At 40.0% G+C, this 20,063-nt stretch overlaps 2 protein-coding genes across 3 annotated transcripts; one reads left to right on the top strand and one right to left on the bottom strand.

The window, feature by feature from the left end:
• Window positions 1–3,850: 3,850 nt before the first annotated feature.
• foxd1 (forkhead box D1) lies at window positions 3,851–5,672 on the bottom strand. Its single transcript, XM_021601988.2, has one exon. It carries the CDS (start codon window positions 5,402–5,404, stop codon window positions 4,385–4,387), a length of 1,020 nt encoding a protein of 339 aa, XP_021457663.2. The 5' UTR covers window positions 5,405–5,672; the 3' UTR covers window positions 3,851–4,384.
• A 6,061-nt stretch (window positions 5,673–11,733) lies between these two features.
• btf3 (basic transcription factor 3) lies at window positions 11,734–18,662 on the top strand. Of its 2 annotated transcripts, none has more exons than XM_021601989.2 (6): window positions 11,734–11,909; window positions 15,321–15,389; window positions 15,519–15,632; window positions 15,902–16,103; window positions 16,544–16,600; window positions 18,328–18,662. In XM_021601989.2, the coding sequence occupies exons 2-6, from the start codon at window positions 15,321–15,323 to the stop codon at window positions 18,372–18,374; spliced, it is 489 nt and encodes a 162-aa protein (XP_021457664.1). In that variant the 5' UTR covers window positions 11,734–11,909; the 3' UTR covers window positions 18,375–18,662. The 2 variants fall into 2 exon arrangements, with proteins under 2 accessions (XP_021457664.1, XP_021457665.1); XM_021601990.2 differs by having other exon boundaries at window positions 11,758–11,844.
• Window positions 18,663–20,063: the final 1,401 nt, after the last annotated feature.

The raw sequence follows: 20,063 nt of genomic DNA on the forward strand, positions 1-20,063 counted from the left end.
ATTTAATTTGAAAAATTGCAAATCAAACTGGCCAAATAATTGAATATGAAGTCCGTTGAGTCCTAGTGATCAGTTATCAAGTTAGGCTACTTTTATTTTGGTTAACATCTCGAATAGGCTACAGCTTATCCAATCAACATCCAATATAAATTGGGGTGAGAAGGTTATACTTTTTCTAAGTGAATGTAGGTTTAGGGCCTGTTAGGCTAAACTTTCAAGAAAGGGTCAAATACATAATAAAGCCAACAAGGGATTGTCGAAACATGGCTATTAATAACAATTTTGTGATCTGATATGCCGTGCTGCGGTGGCTAATAACAACACAGAACAACCAGGCTATAGACATATATGTCAAACCTAACAAAGCCGCCAAACTGCTCTCCCATATCAATAGCAGAAACAAAGCAAGTTATGAAGATCATGCAGACCTTCGGTATGAAGACATTTTAACTGTTGTTAACATGTTATTAATATCAACTTAGCAAGTTACTAATGTTAGGCTTGGTATCTGTAAAGCACTTTGTGAAAACTGTAAAAAGAGATTTATAAAATAAATTAACGCATTTTCTGTTTTTAATGGGAAAAAAGGGAGAACATGTGAGTCAATCAAATTGAACACGTATTTATTCAAATCACTCTGGCGGATAAAGAAAAAGGTAGGCTAGTGGGTTTCCATGCGCATGCAGACCATCAAATTATTTATTTGTACGCCTAACGCCTCTATGGTATTATGAAGGGAACTTGTTTGTGTTCGTTGAAAACATTTATTTTATCTTATTTTTTGTGGGTAGCCTGTACTTCACCCTTTCGTGGGCAGACTACTCTTCCATATTAGGTTTGCTAGAAAGATAAATAGGCTATTGCATGCCACACAACTTTTGAAAATTGTTTCATTTGGTTACATAGATTGACATTGGAACACTCATAGAGATCCTAATAAATTACGTATTCTAATTTCTAATTATATGGGAACACTGCAGAAGCTAGGCCTTACAAGACCAATGGAATGCCAGTCGCAAAAAAATACATTTTTAGGAAAGAATGTAGTCTATATTCCAACGGATTCAATATGAATAAATATGTATCCATTCATTTATAAATGTGTGCATTTTATTGTCCTATGCGGCTTTTTGAACGTTGTACACCATCTTACACTGTTGAATTGATTTGCTTTAAATGTGTCTTAATATTCTGTAGTGTCATTGCGTGAAGATTCTTTTCTCAGACGTATCGTGTTTTTCGCTTTCTATTATTTTATTTTCTATTCTATTCTATTCTATTCTATTCTCGTCTAGTTACTACTGTCGTTCAGTCACAATCATAACCAAACCATTTTAGTCTCACTTCATTACAATCCAGCGATGGTGAAGTGTAAGCTGGTCAGGCCGTTTCTCTCTTATTTCAGAACTTGTAGGCCTACCACACAAATTATTTTAATCATACAATCCTGTTTCTCCGATCATAAAAGATCCAACAAAAAGTGACATATTTTCTGAAATCTAATACATTTATATTTGTGCATTTGAGTAGCCCATATTTATAAAAGTGAACATAAACATACACGGATTAAAGGCTACTAATACAAATTACATTATGAGGGCAGTTTATGTAGCAATAGGCCTTTTATTTTATAGAGATTTACAAGAAAGACAACATATTTTTCTGTGCATGGGCCTATAGTGTGCATGTGTGCGTGTGTGTGTGTGTGATGAAAACATTCAACATTTACAAATTATTAGGTTATTTCAAACTAGATTCATTGTTAACAACATCGTAGGATTGTTGAAAATATTCACATTTTTGCAGGCCTATATGGTACATTTCCTAGATTTCAGCACTCCGAGTTTGTATGGCATTACATATCCATATTTCCATATCCATAAAGCCAATAGACTCCATTTATGTCATCTCTCAATCTGTCAGCTACGGGCGGCTCCCTGCATACATACACCTATTGCCTGTGAATTGCTAAAAGTCGTCTTTAGTCATGTCTCGCTCCTGCTTGACCCTTTTCTACGAGGTATATTTATCAATTAGCACGAACAAATATGTGACCTCAGTCTCCAATAAGCAGGTTGCGACCCGGCGTGGTGTGAGTGTAAGGCCATGGCACAGCCAGGGACTCTCGCTCTGCTCTGGCTGCCTGGCTTGCGTGTTACATCATCACGCATGCTGCTGTCCTCCGGTGGCCTAGTGAACTGTTTCTGAGCGGCGCACGGCGCTGAGTGGATCTAGCTATTGCTACACGCATTTCCTCTGCAACTGAGAAGCACGCAGTGGCGCCATTAACACGCGACCGGGCGACGGGGATGCGCATTTGTAGTCACGGATGGATAACACACGCCAAACAGTGGTCCTTCCCTCGGAGAGAGTGGGGGTCTTTCTCTTGGCTTGTGGCCCACGCATCACGCCACAGCCTTGATGTTGTGAGATTGAGGCCTTCTGAAAATCAACTTTCCAGCCTTTTCTTACAAACACCTGCTTTGAATGTGGAATGGTATATTTAGTAAAGAGATGCAGGTCTATTGTTTAGGCATCATCCAAAATAACATCATATAGCCAAAGCCTATACACTTCATGGTCCTATTATTATCCATAGGCTCATCATTGAGGACAGTGGCGGATAGATCTAATGTTATGGCTTCTACTAATGACATGTGGGCTATATGTATACTAATATCTAATGATGCATAATTGCATGATAATTACGTTATGCTCCTGACGCGCGTTTTAATATATAGGCTAGTCTTTTTTTATTCACATAGCCACATGTTTCCTTATGCGCATCAAATCGTCTTACTTTCCTTGCAACAACCCTCGCCACGGCGCATGTCTGTATTCTACTGCTCTGGGCTATGGATGTTAAGGAGTATAGCCTCGCTGACCAATACATCTCTCTCTCTCGTGGCAACTGTGACAAGTATGAGGAGATAAGGAATTGGTCGAGGAGCAGTGTTTTCTCAAGAGTCCGAGCCAGCTGCCTCGGATCACCCGCGTGATAATCAACGTCGGTCCTGAAGGTAGCAAAATACAGTCTCTGTCACCCCAGTGACACCGGCCTGTCCACCAAGCGTAATTACAAGGATACATGTGGGAGAGGGCAAATGGACCTGTAGGTCCAAGGTTTGTCATCCATCCCGTGCAAGGAAAATGTAATTACATTCAGACACAGCTAGGCCACACACACACACACACACACGAGGACTAAATTGTGGCTGTTTGTGTGTGTAAAGATACATGTTGAAAAGCCTGAATAAAATATTTATTCAGAATGTTAATGGTATAGAGTTGTAGGCCTACATGTTCTTAAAGTCACACACACACTCACGCATTCCCGCACACGCACACACGCACGCAAAGTTTCTTAAAGGTCTATAGGTAGCGAATATGAAGTTTGTCTTGCACCCCTTGGCCTGTTGAAAGTAATGGTGCCAGTTTTGGTCATTTAACACTGAAAGTTCATTATTATTTATATAATAAAAAATGTCCATGAGTCATTGTAACAGCAATTTAGATGCATTGTTATTATTATTATTTATTTATTAACAGCAGCTAGGACTAGTAGTTGTAGTGTTAGTAGTTTATTATTATAAGGGCAGTAGTCATATTGATATTATTATTATTATTATGTGCCCACTCAATAGGTTATAGCCTACATTGTCTATTACTTTTTGGTAATATATTTCTTAACAAAAATGAAAAGGATAGGTCTTTCAAAATCATTAAACAACACTAAAGGCTACTTCATGCACGTGGTCAAGTGTGGGCCTACATTAGGCTAATTTCTAGACTGAGATTATTACTTACTTATTAATAAGTTACTTTCCAGGCAAAGAGTTTTTTTTGTAAAACAATATTTATTCTTGTTGAAAAACAAACCGTGTAAAAAATTATACAATACTTGCCAAAGAATGTACAATGTTTTATTACTGAAATAAGCACACACTGCATATAAATGAATTACTTTCATCTTTGTGTCTTGTCAATACAAAGCACAAATCAAAACAGTAAAAATGTTTCAATTTGCCAAACTACAAAAACATTGGTGTGTGTGACACAATATACATTGTTTAGACGTGATCATTTATAAGCTGTTTCATTAAGTCGATCCTGAGACGCCCTAGACAGTGACTTAAACGAATCACTTCATAAACAACGAAACATTTCGTGGAGAGAAAATTAGATTGACACTAAAATGTTATTAACATAAATATAATATATATTTTTACAGCATGTATAGGCATGAATAAGCCCTAGTGTTAATATCCATCATTAAGTTGCGTGTTACCCCAACAACAACAAAAACATACGAAAATAATCCTACCTTCAAAGAGGGGCGTTTTTGTTCATATTTCTTGAAAACTTTGAAGTTAGTTTATAGAAATTAACAGCCACTAGTACCGTTCACAATTCTGGTGGGAAAGTTCTCGACCGTGTGTAAAACAGTTCCTGGGTGCACGCTCTGCGACTGGTTGGGCGACTGTGGCGCGAGGGAGGACGATAACATTGGAACAAGAGGAGAAGTCCGCGAGGCACATTGAGAGTGCGCAGGGCTCAGCGACCCACCAATGATACTCTCAATGGAGAAGGGAGAGCGCTGGACAGGCGAGCTGGACTTGGCTGCAGTCTGTATGGGTGAAGCCAGGCTGGGGCTGAGCTGGGGATAGAACCGGCTCCTGGCCAAGTCAGTGGAGGTGGGCATTAAGGACGGTGCCGGAATAATGGTCCCCGTGTGTGAATGCCTGGACTGTTGCTGCTGAAACGCGAAAATCGCAGAGTGTGTGTGATAGGACTGCAGCTGGATACCGTAGCCGCAGCCGTAAGGTCCATAGCCGTACGCAGCGGCGGGGATAAAACTGTTGTGCTCCCGCAGAAAGTCCTGCTGCTGCTGCCGTTTAAAGCGTTTCCGTCGTCTCAGAAAGCTGCCGTTATCGAACATATCGGCGGACTCCGGGTCTAGGGTCCAGTAGTTTCCCTTCCCGGGGTTCCCCGGTTCCCTCGGTATCTTGACGAAACAGTCATTCAGGGACAAGTTGTGTCGGATCGAGTTCTGCCACGCGGGGAACTTTTCCCGGTAGTACGGGAAACGGTTGCTGATGAAATCGCAAATTTCGCTGAGGGTGAGCCGCTTCTTGGGGCTCTGAAGAATTGACATAGTGATCAAGGCGATATAGGAGTAAGGGGGCTTCACCAGGGTGTTCTTACTGGCTGGTTTGTAAGGATCCCGGGACGAGGAGCTGTCCAGGCATGGCGGGGAGCCAGACAGCAGGTCATCGTGCATCTGCGCCACCTCGTCTACGTAAGAGCGAGTTTGGCTGTCCCCATCCTCCCCCTCGCCGACCACGTCGATGTCTGTCTCTTCCGAAAGGATGGAGGCATCCGACATCTCGGAGCTCAGAGTCATGGCTCACCGCTAGCTGTGTAGAGGCTGCACTGTGCGCTCCCAGAAGCTACGGCGGATAGGAAGAGGATATACTGCCGGTGCTACTCTGCCCTCTTCCAAGACAACTCATATGATGGAATTAGAGGAGCACGCCGGCGGTAATAGATGTCCCTTTTTCCCAACCACTACCATATGTTTTAGGGCTTTTTTCGTTGTTCAATATCGCACATCCGGATACTAGCCTGTGGAAAGACCTGAAAAAGGCCAAACCTGAATCCTAAAGAGGGCGGATCTTCCCTCGCGCTTTATACCAGAGCTCTGATCACATGTCGAAGGAACGTCACCAAGGCAAATGAAGAGATTTAAAAAAAATAAAAAAAATAGCAACAATTGTGTAACTGTGGACGATTTAAAAAAGTTTGGTTCTCTTTTTGGTGGTCATCTTTGTATACAAATATAATTAATCTAAACCTTTCATTTCAGCTAAATGTTTGGCAAAAAAATTGGCCTATATCAATGAACATAGAAGATAGAAGAAGGCTGCATGCAGAACAAAGCCCATGCTGGTAGGACTATCCCTTATAGATCATCATCTAATGTGATATAAAGCTGTAACATGATAGTGGAATGTTATGTTTTAAATAATTGACATAAATGATAAGTATTTATAAAGTTATGGATTTTAAGAAACAATGTAATAGTTCAGGTAATTCATGATTCATAAAATAAATAAAAAATGTTCACAGTCGGAGTTTCATGACCCACTCTCCACGTTTCATAGTTTGCGTGATCCAGTAGTTATCTAGATTATCCGCGAGCCATTTATAATAGAAAAGAGTCAGCTGTTAACTCGCATCAGTCACGGGTCACGCAGAGCATGCGAGCAGCTCGAGAAATAAGGGCCTCTGCCATGCACTGACTTTATAGCTCTGATTGATGTTTTTTTAAATAAAGGGGGAAAACATCAAATAAATCTGCTGTTTTGATGAGTTGATATGATTTTTGATAAATGATTGTGATATTTACGCATACAGTATAATGTTTTTTATTTGGTTTATCTGGATCCTGTTATCTAGTGTACAATATTATAATTGTATCCATGTAACAGTGTAGGCTAAAGCATCCTTACGTGATACGACTCCCGCAAAAGAGTGTGCAGACATTTCTGTAGGTCTACACGTGCGTAATAGCTTAACGCACAGCAACCTTTCATATTCCTTATTCATAGAAGCCTACTTTAAAACTACACCGACATAGGATGCTTTTCATTTGAAGTAATTCATTTGAAATATATAAAGAGTATGAAATGTAGGCTTATAACTAACTATATTGTAAAACGGAACTTTTCATTATCTGAAATTATGTTTCAAAACAACTTCCCGGTTGTGATTTTCCATTTCATTGCCTTTGCACGAGAAGTACGCACGAGAAGCTACACCGTATGACTGCTAATATTTTCCTTCTCACCAATCAAATTTTAATTAAAGACTATGGTTCTAAATTTCATTCTACAGAACCCCTTTTAACACCTAGGAGACAGTTACTGTCATGAAGTTGGTCGACTGTGAAGAATCAACATTTTTAAGTGTCACATTTTGGTTCAAAATCTGACACTTACAATTTAAACTGGGACTCGCTTTGTTAGTGCACTAAAATCAAACATTATGGATGTCAGTCATGTATAGGCTAAATCATGCATATTTTCCACAAAACTAGATGTAAGACATCTCTTGACCTCAGCTTGGCGTGAGTGACACTTGATCATATCTCTCATATACCAATGTTGGGTGCATGAAACAACAAATCGGTAGGAAATAAAACTTTTCATTACATAAAATACGTTTTAAAAGCGCTGAAAACCTATCAAACATCACCATTCGTTGATAAAGAACGTGACTGTTTGCAACAATAAAGTAGGCCTAAGGGTAAAACTATATTTGAATTCAAATATATTCTTTATTACTGTTGTTATCACAATGTCTCCTATGTCCCCCAAATAGTTATGTTAGTAAGTTCAGAAAACCTATAGACTACAAAAGTAGCCTAGACTACAACAATAGAGCCTACATAGAACGATTAAATCCATCTGTTGTATTGTAGAGATAAGGATGAATGGGTTTAGGTGATCTTTATGTCAATAAGAAAATGTCTGGTGCTTGATGATGACCATATAATAGCTAACCCATGGTTGATTCAGAGTTGTATGATGATTTATGTTTATTTTTCTCTGGCCTGTCAACAACTCTACTGTAGCGTTTATGTTGGACCATGCAGCACCATCTAGCGGAGAAATTGTCCTCTCAACACGATGTCTACTTTGACAACTTCAGCTGTCAAATGTTTGACAATGGCAGCACTTTTGTTTTCCCTTTCGTTCTTTTGAATTAAATCTGCATACTATTTATATTACAGTAACAGTTTATCAGTTACATGCAAGCCCTTTCACTCTCACAAATGACCAATTGGCTGACAATTGCCTCAAGTCTACACCTCGCCAACGGACCATTAGAACTAGAACTCTCTCAAATACATATCTCTCTCAGACAGGTCTTAAAAATATTTTTGATAACTATCGAACTAATGGTCTTTTGATTTAACTCTTCAGAATTAACACACCATTGGTATAGAATAGTTATTTCGTGCGTAAAAAAGTCGTGCGTAAAAACCGGTTTGAATTATTTGGAGCAAAAGTCACGCATGTGACACTGGTTATCAGTGTTTGTTTATTAGTTTATTGTGCTAGTGCAGTAAATGGCAAATGTATGCGCTGTTAATAGCTATTGGCCCTTTGACTATGACGGACATTATGCAGTCTTTGTTGTACAATCATTCAGGGTAAAATAAATAAAAGTGACCACAAGTAGGCCTACTTATTTCCACATGCACTACATTAGATATATATAATGTATATATAATGTATATAATGTTACAATGTTAAGGTAGTAAAAGAGTAAGGTAAACCTAAGTGAATTGAATATTACATGTTTTATTTCTGTAAGAAAATACTTGGCTATTAAAGAATCTCGGGTGATGCTGACAGTGCATGGCAAATTAATTGCTATTTTTGAAAACAAAGCCTTGTTGAACTTAATTCGTTTAATAGGCCTTTGCCTTTTTTTAAAATACTATTTTAGACATAAAATAACCTAGTCTTGGAGAGGACTACGGAAAGACCCGGAGACCAAATGACCAGTAACTTTGAGATTAAATGACCAGTCACGTAAACCGAATAATAATCACAAATTGATTCAATAGATTTGATAGACCTGGGCCTGGTTAGCGATATTAAAAGTTAATGATAGGTGAAAGTTGATAATAACTATAATCATCTATTTTAATGAATTATTTTTGTGCTCGACACTGACGCTTCCTGAAGATGAATAAAATGGGTTTTGATGTATAGATTTATGGGCTGATATGTCACGATTGTCACCTACATTGGCTGTGGGAAACACATTTAGCCTGTTTGCATCAGGTGTTCTATAAATCCTCATTCGAAATTATTTATTTGAGTTAGTTAGTAGTATAGGCATGGTTTGGGCTATAGTTAAATTAATTCGTGAACTGACGCTGGAGTCCGTCTTTAAAGCAGGGTTCGCATTTGTGGTAAACCACTTCTAAAGTGTTTATAAATTCCTCTCTACGATCGGATGGTGTTTCAGTGCCACGGGGTACCAAGAAAGCACTTACTGCTGAACGCAATCCCTGCTTCTCGCGCTGACAAATCCTATAAATGTCATCAAAAGAGTCAGTCTCTCTCTGGGGACTTGGTAGCATGTGATTAATATGTATCACATGCATAAAAGGCAAGACAATACCTGTGCGTGTGTGTGGGTACATGTCCGTGATCAGGCATGATGTGTCATGTGTGTGTGTGTGTGTGTGTGAGAGAGAGAGAGAGAGAGAGAGAGAGAGACAAAGAGACAAAGAGAAAGTGAGTGTAGGGGAGAATGGGGCACGTTGAAGTTGAGACATTTTTAACACTTCAGCATCACACTATCAAGGGTGGTATAGTATTATTTATAATAAAGATATCTATAGTGCCTTCAGAAGGTATTCACACCACTTGTCTTTTTCCACATTTTGTGAGATTTTGTGTCACTGGCCTACACACAATACCCCATAATGTCAAAGTGGAATAAAAAATATAAAACTGAAAATGTCTTGCGTAAATAAGTATTCAACCCCTATGTTATGGCAAGCCTAGGTAAGTTCAGGAGTAACAATGTGCTTAACAAGTCACATAATAAGTTATATGGACTCATATAACTGTGTGCAATAATAGTGTTTGACATGATTTTTGAATGACTACCTCATCTCTGTACCCCACACATGCAATTATCTGTAAGGTCCCTCAGCCGATCAGTGAATTCAACCAGAAAGACCAGGGAGGTTTTCCAATGCCTTGGAAAGAAGGGCACCTATTGGTAGATGGGTAAACATCCCTTTGAGCATGGTGAAGTCATTATTTACACTTTGGATGGTGTATCAATACACGCAGTCACTACAAAGATACAGGCGTCCATCCTAACTCAGTTCCCGGAGAGGAAGGAAACCGCTTAGGGATTTCACCATGATGTCAGTGGTGACTTCAAAACAGTTACAGAGTTAAATGGCTTTGATAGGAGAAAATGGATGATCAACAACATTGTAGTTACTCCACAATACTAACATAAATGACAGAGTGAAGAGAAAAAAGCCTGTACACAATAAAACATATTCAAAAACATGCATCCTGTTTGCAATAATGTACTAAAGTAAGACTGCAAAAAAATGTGGCAAAGAAACAAACTTTATGTCCTGAATACAAAGTGTTATGTTTGGGGCAAATCCAACACAATACATTACTGAGTACTACTCTTCATATTTTCAAGCATGGTGGTGGCTGCATCATGTTATAGGTATGCTTGTCATCGGCAAGGACTAGGGAGTTTTTTAGGATATAAAGAAATGGAATAGAGCTAAACAAAGGCAAAATCCTAAAGGAAAACCTTGTTCAGTCTGCTTTCCAATACACACTGGTAGAGAAATCAGCAGGACAATAACCTAAAACACAAGGCCAAATATATATAATATGCTCACCAAGATGACATTAAATATTCCTGAGTTGCCTAGTTACAGTTTTGACTTAAATTGGCTTGAAAATCTATGGTAAGACTTGAAATGGCTTTCTAGTAATGGCCAACAACCAACTTGACAGAGCTTGAAGAATTTTTAAAAGAATAATGTGCAAATATTGTACAATCCAGGCTCTTAGAGACTAGAAAGACTCACAGCTGTAATGGCTGCCAAATGGGATTCTAACAGAGGTGTGAATACTTTCTGTATTGCATTTTAAATAAATGTGGTAAAATTTCTAAAACCATGTTTTCACGTGTCATTATGGGGTATTGTGTGTAGATGGGCGAGAAGAAAATATATTTAATCAATTTTGAATTCAGGCTGTAGCACAACAAAATGTTGAATAAATCAAGGGGTATGAATACTTTCTAAAGGCACTGTACATATATTTCCGGATGTTGTGTATCCCTGCAAATAATCAGAATTCATAAATAGGCAACTTAACAAATACTTGTGAAAATACTTGAGATTGTGTCTGTTGGGACAAAATGAACATTGCTAACTTCGATCTGGTAATGTAGTGGTGACTATGAAACGCTATAGGCAAAGGTTGAGAGCTACATTTTTGTGTTCACATTACCATGGGAGTTTTGTATTGTACTGGACATTTCTTGAAAATCTTAGAAAATTCCATTAACAGGTACACCAGTTGTATACCAGTGTGAGTACATATAGCCCTACTGCAATTGCATTGTGACAGGCTTTAGATATGGGATCCAAGCTTTAGGCTGAATAAAAAATATAATTTCATTCCACGTGTAGGCTAGGCTTGGTCTGGGCTATGGTGGCACTTTCCACTTTGTTCTCAGCCACAGAATGAGAAGGCCAATCTTACAATATGACTGAGAATGCAGGGTGTTGTGTGTAGCTGATCACACCATAGACATTCCTTCTAAAACATAACTAAGATGAACAAGTGAAAGGTAGGGCTAGGCCTACTCAACAGAATTGAACCTTTATTTAACTAGGCAAGTCAGTTAAGAACAAATTCGTATTTACAATGACGGCCTACACCGGAGAATAGTTAGCTACAGTTCTATTCTACTCTTTCACTGATGAGTAATTACAATCTATTCATATATATTACAATCTATTCATATATATCTATTAAGGCTTGCTATTCAATCTAGTAAAATTAATAATGTAATTTCACTGAAATAAGTTTTATATTGGTGAGGGCAGGACAGGGCACTCACTCCCTTGGTCATTTAGTTAGAGATAGGGCCATTTCTACTGGCCCATCGGCCCTTCTCGCGGTTGCACCTCTGCCCGCACGTCACTTCCTCCAGCCTCTTTCGCTTCCATCTTGCTCCCCGCGTGTGCGCGCTGCTAGTGTGCAGGTCAGTTAGGAGCTCTAAAATACCTTCTTTCCTGCACTGTTTCTGCCATCCTTCAACGACACAAGGTAAACAATATCCTTAGTTATCAGACCGGTGAAAATCTTGGAGTTTGAACTCACGGGGACTTCGTAAATGAGTGTAGACTTAAGAGGTTGAGTCCAACTCACAGGCCCCTTTCTAACGTTGGCTAACTTGTTAGCCTGGTATCTAGCCAGCAGCGGCACAAGGCCCGTTAACTAAATCGTTTACTATCTGGCTTATATTTATCAGTGGTAATCGTCAATCTCTCAAATGCTTGTAGATATTTAGCAGGCGTGTCGATGGTCAAGGTTTTCAATTTTCTCGCCATATCCCGCTCGTAACTAGTGTAGGTAGCTAGTTTGCGAACGTTAGCATTAGTTAACCGTTATAACGACCAGCTGGCTAGCACCCATATCCGGACAGACATTTGTATTTTTTTGTATTTACTTTTATTTATCTAGGCAAGTCAGTTAAAAAAAAAAAAAGATTTCCAATGACAGCCTAGGAACAGTTAACTGCCTTGTTCAGAACGACATATTTTTTAACCCTGTCAGCTCGGAGATTCAATCTTGCAACCTTTCGGTTACTAGTCCAACACTAACCACTAGGCTCCCTGCCGCCCTAACTTGCTAACTAACGTTACTGGTAAATTGGTTGATAGTCTCAGTCCAGCAGACAAACGACAACTAGGTAATATTAGGTACAGTTAATTAATGTGTAAGCCGTCTGTCATTAACTTACTGGGAAACCTCGAATCGTTTGTTTTGTTTGCAGGTCTGTGTCTGTAGGAAGCGTCTAACTTTTTCCACATTCTGCTTCTACTGTAATTAGCTAACGTTAACTAGTTAATGGCAGCTGCTAGAGGCTGCAGGGTAGCCTAGTGGTTAGAGAGTTGGACTAGTAACCGGAAGGTTTCAAGTTCAAAACCCCTGAGCTGACAAGGTACAAATCTGTCGTTCTACCCGTTCCTAGGCCGTCATTGAAAATAAGAATTTGTTCTTAACTGACTGGCCTAGTTAAATAAAGGTACAATTTAAAAAAAGATGATACTGTACTGCTCAACAGGCAGTTTAGAAGACATACCGCAGCTTTGCCTTAATTTCCAACCATAATCTTGATTTGCTGGTATTGGGGTATTTTCTAATTTACAGAATATGAACAGAATACTAGTACTCACTTGCCTAGGCTTTCCTAGGCACGCCTTCAACTTGTATTTTATGACACAATTAAGATAGATGTTTGTGTGATGTCTGTAGCTAGCTAATATTAGTGATGCACCGATATAAACATTTTGGCTGATATTTTCTTTGCAAAAAAAAAAAAGGATACCAATAACCGATATTAAAATTTTTAGCGGCCTTTTAAGCATTCTAGTAAAGTTAAATAGTCACATGGACGCAGCGGTCTAAGGCACTGCATCTCAGTGCAAGAGGCGATACTACAGTCGCTGGTTCGAATCCAGGCTGTATCACATCCAGCCGTGATTGGGAGTCCCATAGGGCGGCGCACAATTGGCACAGCGTCGTCCGGGTTTGGCTGGGGTCGGCCGTCACTGTAAATGAGAATTTGTTCTTAACTGCCTAGTTAAATAAAGGTTACAGACGCACACACCACACTGACCAAAAAGTTATTTTGCTGGCATTTACGTATGTCCCCATTACCAGTAAAACAACATAGTCAAAACCTATTTATTTCACTTACTTGTTGTGCTGTTATTCAGTCGTTTCATTCTCAACCAGGATTTCAATGGAACGCCTTTTGGGTCTTTGCTATGGAATGCAGTTTTTCTTTGCGTGTCAAATAATATATTATGTAACACTATTTGACACGTCAAATAACATTATTTGACGTGTCAAATAAGCGTGTTGACCAGTCACGACCTGAATATGACTGCACGTCACATAATCATTTTACGCTTTCATTAATTTTTTACATAGTGTAATCAATGTGTAATAACTATCACTCGTATTTCATATGTCACAACGATTCATCGATACGTATGTTATGATGCTGGTAAAGTTGTCTCACGCACCTACAGTGTTGGTCATTAAAAAAAAAAGCTAGCTAGCTCATGGATGCAAACAATGTCCTTCCCCAAAAGCATAGCAAAACGACATAATCGGTTTCAGTAGCTATAGTTAGCTAGCTAACTCTATAGCTAGGCGTCATCATCTAAAGTAACCCAAATTTATAAAACAGTTCTTTAATAGTCGGACCCATCTATGTGAAGCTAACCACAATAAGGATTAGCCACATTAGTGGACTTTGCGGTTATCCTTCAAAATAAAAGCATGGCATAATTCTACTATTTGTATTCATTTGCATCACTGTCAATGACATACTTTTATTTTGAAGGCAAACTGCAAAATCTCCTATTGTGCCTAATCCTTATTGTGGCTAGTTTCACAACACATAACCCGGTCCGGTTGAGCCTCATTAGCCAGATGAAGCTAGCTGGCTGCTTATAAAGTTAGCTTTGGACAACGGGGTTAAGTTGCTGGCTAGTTATTTATTTTCATGAACTGAAGTTCAATTTCAATAGGCGAACAACAAGTGGCAACCTAGCTAATACTTACTCACAAAGAATACTAAATCATTGCCAAGAATAATGAAAATGACTGCAGTTTCTACTGGTCATTGTTTTTAGGCTGGTTGTATTGGTGGTAGCAAGCTAAAGCTAGCTACCCCAGAAGTTGTGGTCGAAAAAATTATGCTTCATTACCAATGCGCTATTGTAAACACATCGTTCATGGCTGGTGTTTGCAGACTTTTTGTACAGCTTTGACAGTGCTACTGTATCTTTTTTGACACGCAAAGACCAAAATGGTGTTCCATAGTATGTATGTCGTGAAGCTAATAGCAGTGACGCTATTACTGTGCAACTCCGGTAGGGCAACATCTGAACAATAGCGCATTTGGTAGTATGTACCGGTGCTCAACCAGTCGGCGAAAGCCAACATCACCACGACGGTTGATTGTCAAGGGCAATGATTTCTATTATCTTGACTTTAATGGATTTCGCCTTTGAGTTGGTCTCGCTGAAAATGTGTTACTCTTTCAAATGACTGCTCGATCCACACAGCAGACATTGTGGGCTAGTTTAGGAATGCTGTGTTGCACGTATAGCGCAAAATGTTAAGTGGCGTCATTACATCATGTTATATAGGTTTGCACGTCAGCTTTGACATCGGTTTTGCACATCGGCGTTAAACTAGACAACGGCCGATACCGATGTTGGCATTTTTAGCTAGTGTTGGCCGATTCCGATATGTTCGCCGATTTATATTGTGCACCCCCAATAAATAAATATATATTTATGAATAATATTTTTTAAATAAAGCCCTAGCGAGTTAAGTGAGGCAGGGTTTGCAAATGTTTTTCAAAATGTAATGTTACATAACCAGAAACAAAAGGACAGTGATATAATAACTCAACACATACGGTGTCTATTTCAGATGAAAGAAATAATAATGAATCAAGAAAAACTTGCCAAACTTCAGGCACAAGTCCGCATCGGCGGCAAGGTAAGAAGCCGTTCACACCAATCAATTATTTCTTCAGAGTGAATGTTTAGAAAAATATGTCAATATGAAGCTCATGTCTCACACGTGTTAAAAGATTCGAGTACCTGATATATCTGTTCTCTTTTACAGGGCACTGCTCGCAGAAAGAAGAAGGTTGTGCACAGAACTGCAACTGCAGATGACAAGAAACTTCAGTTCTCCTTAAAGAAACTAGGAGTCAACAACATCTCTGGCATCGAAGAGGTAAGATCTGGTTCATGGTTAGACTGGTCCTCTCTCCCTCTGTAACCATCCCTATTTAAATGGATGTTGGAGTACTTTAATTGGTATGAAAATTAAATTGGAAGCCACTGATTTCTTTGAGAGCAAAGGAGGGTTCATTTCATGGCCCACTTTAGCTAGCTGTTGTATTTGAGTCTTCAGAAAGGGAGGTGTCTAGTCTTTCAGATTGTATGTCTATAACTGCGAATAACATCACATTACCGTTCTCGTTTCTCCTCTGTTCCTCGCAGGTGAACATGTTCACGAACCAGGGGACAGTGATCCACTTCAACAACCCCAAAGTGCAGGCCTCCCTGGCAGCCAACACCTTCACCATCACTGGCCACGCCGAGACCAAGCAGCTGACAGAGATGCTCCCCAGCATCCTCAACCAGCTGGGAGCAGACAGTTTGACTAGCCTCCGGAGACTGGCTGAGGCTCTGCCCAAACAGGGTACGTGGGGCTGTGGGAGGGAGGGAGGGAGGGAGATGGGGAGGGGGGACTGGTTCTAATGGTTCAGGAGTACTGGCGGAGTGTCTGCCCAAACAGTGCCGGTTTTCATTGCAAAAGGTTTTGCTGTTTGGAGTACATTTTTTGTTACACTTTTTGCTTAGGAAACAGACAGATTGGTAATATAAAAAAAAACAGATTAACATGCACAGTAGTAATCTCAAAGTTTTGGGATGGGGGGGATTTGAGGTAGGGCTGAAGGGTCTTGGATTGATTTTGAGCACTGGGCAGGCACTGACATTGTAATAGAAATACCATTTGTTTAAACAGACTATTTTATAAAGGTCATGATCATGTATTGTATACAACTTGAACTGAAGACCAGAGGCATTTGTACATAGCTCTGCAACAGGTTTGTAACATCTGTTATTTCTTCCTCACAGCTGGAGATGGAAAAGCACCAATCGCCCCCATAGAGGAGGAAGATGATGATGTTCCAGGTGGGTCATGAACAGCCATCTCACAGTTAAAAGGTCATGATTGATCATTGAGTTTACATCCCTGGTGTTACCCAAAATGCTGACTGGTACATTTCATTTGTAATTTACATAACAATGGCCAACTGAACTTGGAACACCTTCTCACAAAGCAACTGTCTTGATGATGCAGAGGTTGTTGATTCTGCTCACCACAAGTCTTGTCACACTCCTGATGGAAACGCAATTATACTGGAGCTTTCATTAACATAAAACACTGACGACACACTGGTTTGGGGTAAAGGCGTCAGCATGCTTCAGTTCGGCTGGCGGCCCAAATGAGGGTGCTCGCGTACTCCCTGAAAAGACCCCACCTTGAAAAATTAGAAAAAAAGCGACAATGGTACTGCTTGTTCATTTTAAAAGGCCTCAAAATAGTATTGAATGAATCTAAGAAAACTCAATAAATCGGTCATTAATTTTGACATTTTTGACAAGGAGATCTTAGTCTTGAATTTTACATCTAACTAAGATGTTTGGTGCAGTATTTCTCGAACAAATTTACATGAAAACGAGTTGTCTCTCGCTGAATGACGAGACTTATTGAAGAAGCCCTACTGTTGACCAATCATTGACAAAGGGGCATAGACTTCAGCGACCAATTTCGGTTTACCTCCAGAAAAAAAATGTAGTGTGCCCAAACAGCTGAAAAACCCTCACCTGAGTCCAAAATTAATGAAAACGTCACAATGTTGTCATAATATACGTACACATTTTTCCAAACTGTTTTTTCTGGGAAGCCTTTAGTCTTAGGTGGAAGTGTAGTAATAGTGGTGTCATTGTGTGAGAATATCACACCAGCCTCTTGCAGTTGATTTGATGCCATCCCACTCCCACCCTCTTGGCATGGATTGACACATCTCCAGTTATTGATTAATTTTCCTCCTTCCTTATTTGAACGTGACCATAGAGATTGTGTAGGTATCTTCAACAATGACTTTTTGTCCTAGACACTTATAAGAGTTGGTTCTCCACAACAACTACGTGTAGTGTTATTTCACATTGTGGTAATTTATACTTTCTCCTATGTCTGTGTGACTTGTATTTTCCCGCATATAATAGAACCGTGGCATGTTTGCTTACTTTTAGGAAGTGAAGGGGGTCATGCTAAAGAGATCTAACAATGACTGAACACTTGATGGTGATTGGAGTCGGGGTGGTGGGTTTAGTGTTTGAAATGTTTGTTGTTTGAGTTCTGAAAGCACCGTTTGCTTTTCTTTGTGGAGAAAAATGGTCCATACACATGAGGTTGCCATTAGTTACCCACAGCTTTTCCCAAGGCTCTCCTTTTCTCGTAACCAAACGTTTTCACAAATGTAACAAACAATTACTCTAATTCAGAGTGAGGAGCGGTTGAAGCCCGATGACGCGGGGTTAATGGTCTATGCCATCATATCATTAACGGAGTTTAGTTTCCCACCCCCACTTTAAATTATATGCAGACCTTTTAGAATTGTTTCAATTATAACCCTCGACCCCACTGAGCCAAATATGGACCCGACAGATTTATCAGGTTATTGGGGGGGGGGGGGGGGGGGGGGTAGAAATTATACCTGGGGTCATGTTTTTAGGTAAAACACATTTTTTCTTAAGTGGACTGAGACCAGTGGAAAGACTGATGGAGGCATGTATGTTTGGAGAGAGTACTGCTTGTTTCTTTCCCTGACTGACAAGTTGGCTTGTTGTTTCAGATCTGGTGGAGAATTTTGACGAGGCTTCCAAGGATGAGGCAAACTAAAGGAAACAACAGACCTTCAGGAGAGTCTCAACAGGACTTGACTAGGCCGTGGGGTGGGCACAAGGCGTTATTTTTCTTTCTTGCCACCCGATTCTCCAAATGCTATTTTGTGCACTGCTGGCCGTGTCCAGTTTGAGAGTCAGTGAGAGATTGTATGTACGTTACTGTATGTTGTCTCTCTGGGGTTCGAGGTCTTCAGCAGTTTCCTCCATGTTACTGAACCTTATTTCTTTGCAGTCTGGCTGAAACCATAATATCTGGAATAAACATTTTGCTATTGTCAACTAAGAGAATTGTGGTGTTTTATCTGATTACTTGAAATAAGGGGACAAAGGTGATTCTTCTTATCAGTTGTATATTTTAAATGAACATACTGTTTACTTTTTTAGTTGCACCCTAAAGCCACGATTTGATGTAAAGCATGCTATAGAGCAGCACACTGGACAGACGACACTGAAGTTTTAAAGGTAATTTATGCTCGAGCTGACATGGGGTAGCGTTGACCATGACTGCTATCTTGACTAATGCTGGTAAGTATGACACAATGATGTGGACACACCTTCAAATTAGTGGATTTGGGTATTTTAGCCACACCTGTTACTAACAGGTGTATAAACTTGAGCACACAGATATGCAATATCCATAGACAAACATTGACAGTAGAATAGCCCGTATTGAAGAGCTCAGTGACTTTAAACGTGGCACTGTCATAAGATGCCACCTTTCCAACAAGTCAGTTTGTCAAATTTCTGTCCTGCTAGAGCTGCCCCAGTCAACAATAAGTGGTGTTACTGTGAAGTGGAAACGTCTAGGAGCAACAACTGCTCAGCCATGAAGTGATAGACCACACAAGCTCACAGAACGGGACCGCTGTGTGCTGAAGCACCTAAAAATCGTCTGTTCTCTGTTGCAACACTCACTACAGCATTCCAAATGTCTTATAGAAGCATAATTAGCACAATAACCGTTTGTTGGGAGTTTCATGAAATGGGTTTCCATGGCCGAGCTGCCACACATAAGCCTAAGATCACCATGTGCAATGCCAAGCGTCAGCTGGATTGGTGTAAAGCTCGCCGTCATTGGACTCGAACAGTGGAAACGCGTTCTCTGGAATGATGAATCGAGTTTTACCAACTGGCAGTCTGACGGACAAATCTGTATTTGGGGGATGCCAGGAGAACGCTACCTGCCTGAATGCTTAGTGCCAACTGTGTAGTTTGAGGAGGAATAATGGTCTGGTGCAGTTTTTCATGTTTTGGGCTCCTTAGTTCCATTGAAGATAAATGTTATCGCTATAACATAAAGACAAGAGCCCTGACCTCAACCCCATCAAACACCTTTTGGGATGAATTGGAACGCTGACTGCGAGCCAGGCCTACTCGCCCGACATCAGTGCCTGACCTCACTGATGCTCGTGGCTGAATGGAAGCAAGTCTTTGCAGCAATGTTCCAACATCTAGTGGAAAGCCTTCCCAGAAGAGTGGAGGCTGTTATAGAAGCAAAGGGGGGACCAACTCCATATTAATGCCCATGATTTTGGAATGAGATTTTCAGCTAGCAGGTGTCCACATACTTTTGGTCATGTAGTCTAACAACCCAGCAAATTACTTTATTTCAGAGATATGCAGCAAACAGTCAGCTACTGTTACCTAAAGTGCACATAGTACATAAGACAGGAAAACACCATAA

Source organism: Oncorhynchus mykiss, chromosome 5 (genome assembly GCF_013265735.2).
Source record: "Oncorhynchus mykiss isolate Arlee chromosome 5, USDA_OmykA_1.1, whole genome shotgun sequence".
Taxonomy (NCBI): Eukaryota; Metazoa; Chordata; class Actinopteri; order Salmoniformes; family Salmonidae; genus Oncorhynchus; species Oncorhynchus mykiss.

Excerpts from the sequence above, each read along its gene's own strand:
- btf3 (XM_021601989.2), top strand. The coding sequence starts at position 15,321 with ATGAAAGAAATAATAATGAATCAAGAAAAACTTGCCAAACTTCAGGCA. Across the intron at positions 15,633-15,901 it reads ACATCTCTGGCATCGAAGAG|GTGAACATGTTCACGAACCA; the intron begins GTAAGATCTGGT and ends TGTTCCTCGCAG. Across the intron at positions 16,601-18,327 it reads GGAAGATGATGATGTTCCAG|ATCTGGTGGAGAATTTTGAC; the intron begins GTGGGTCATGAA and ends TTGTTGTTTCAG.
- foxd1 (XM_021601988.2), bottom strand. The coding sequence starts at position 5,404 with ATGACTCTGAGCTCCGAGATGTCGGATGCCTCCATCCTTTCGGAAGAG.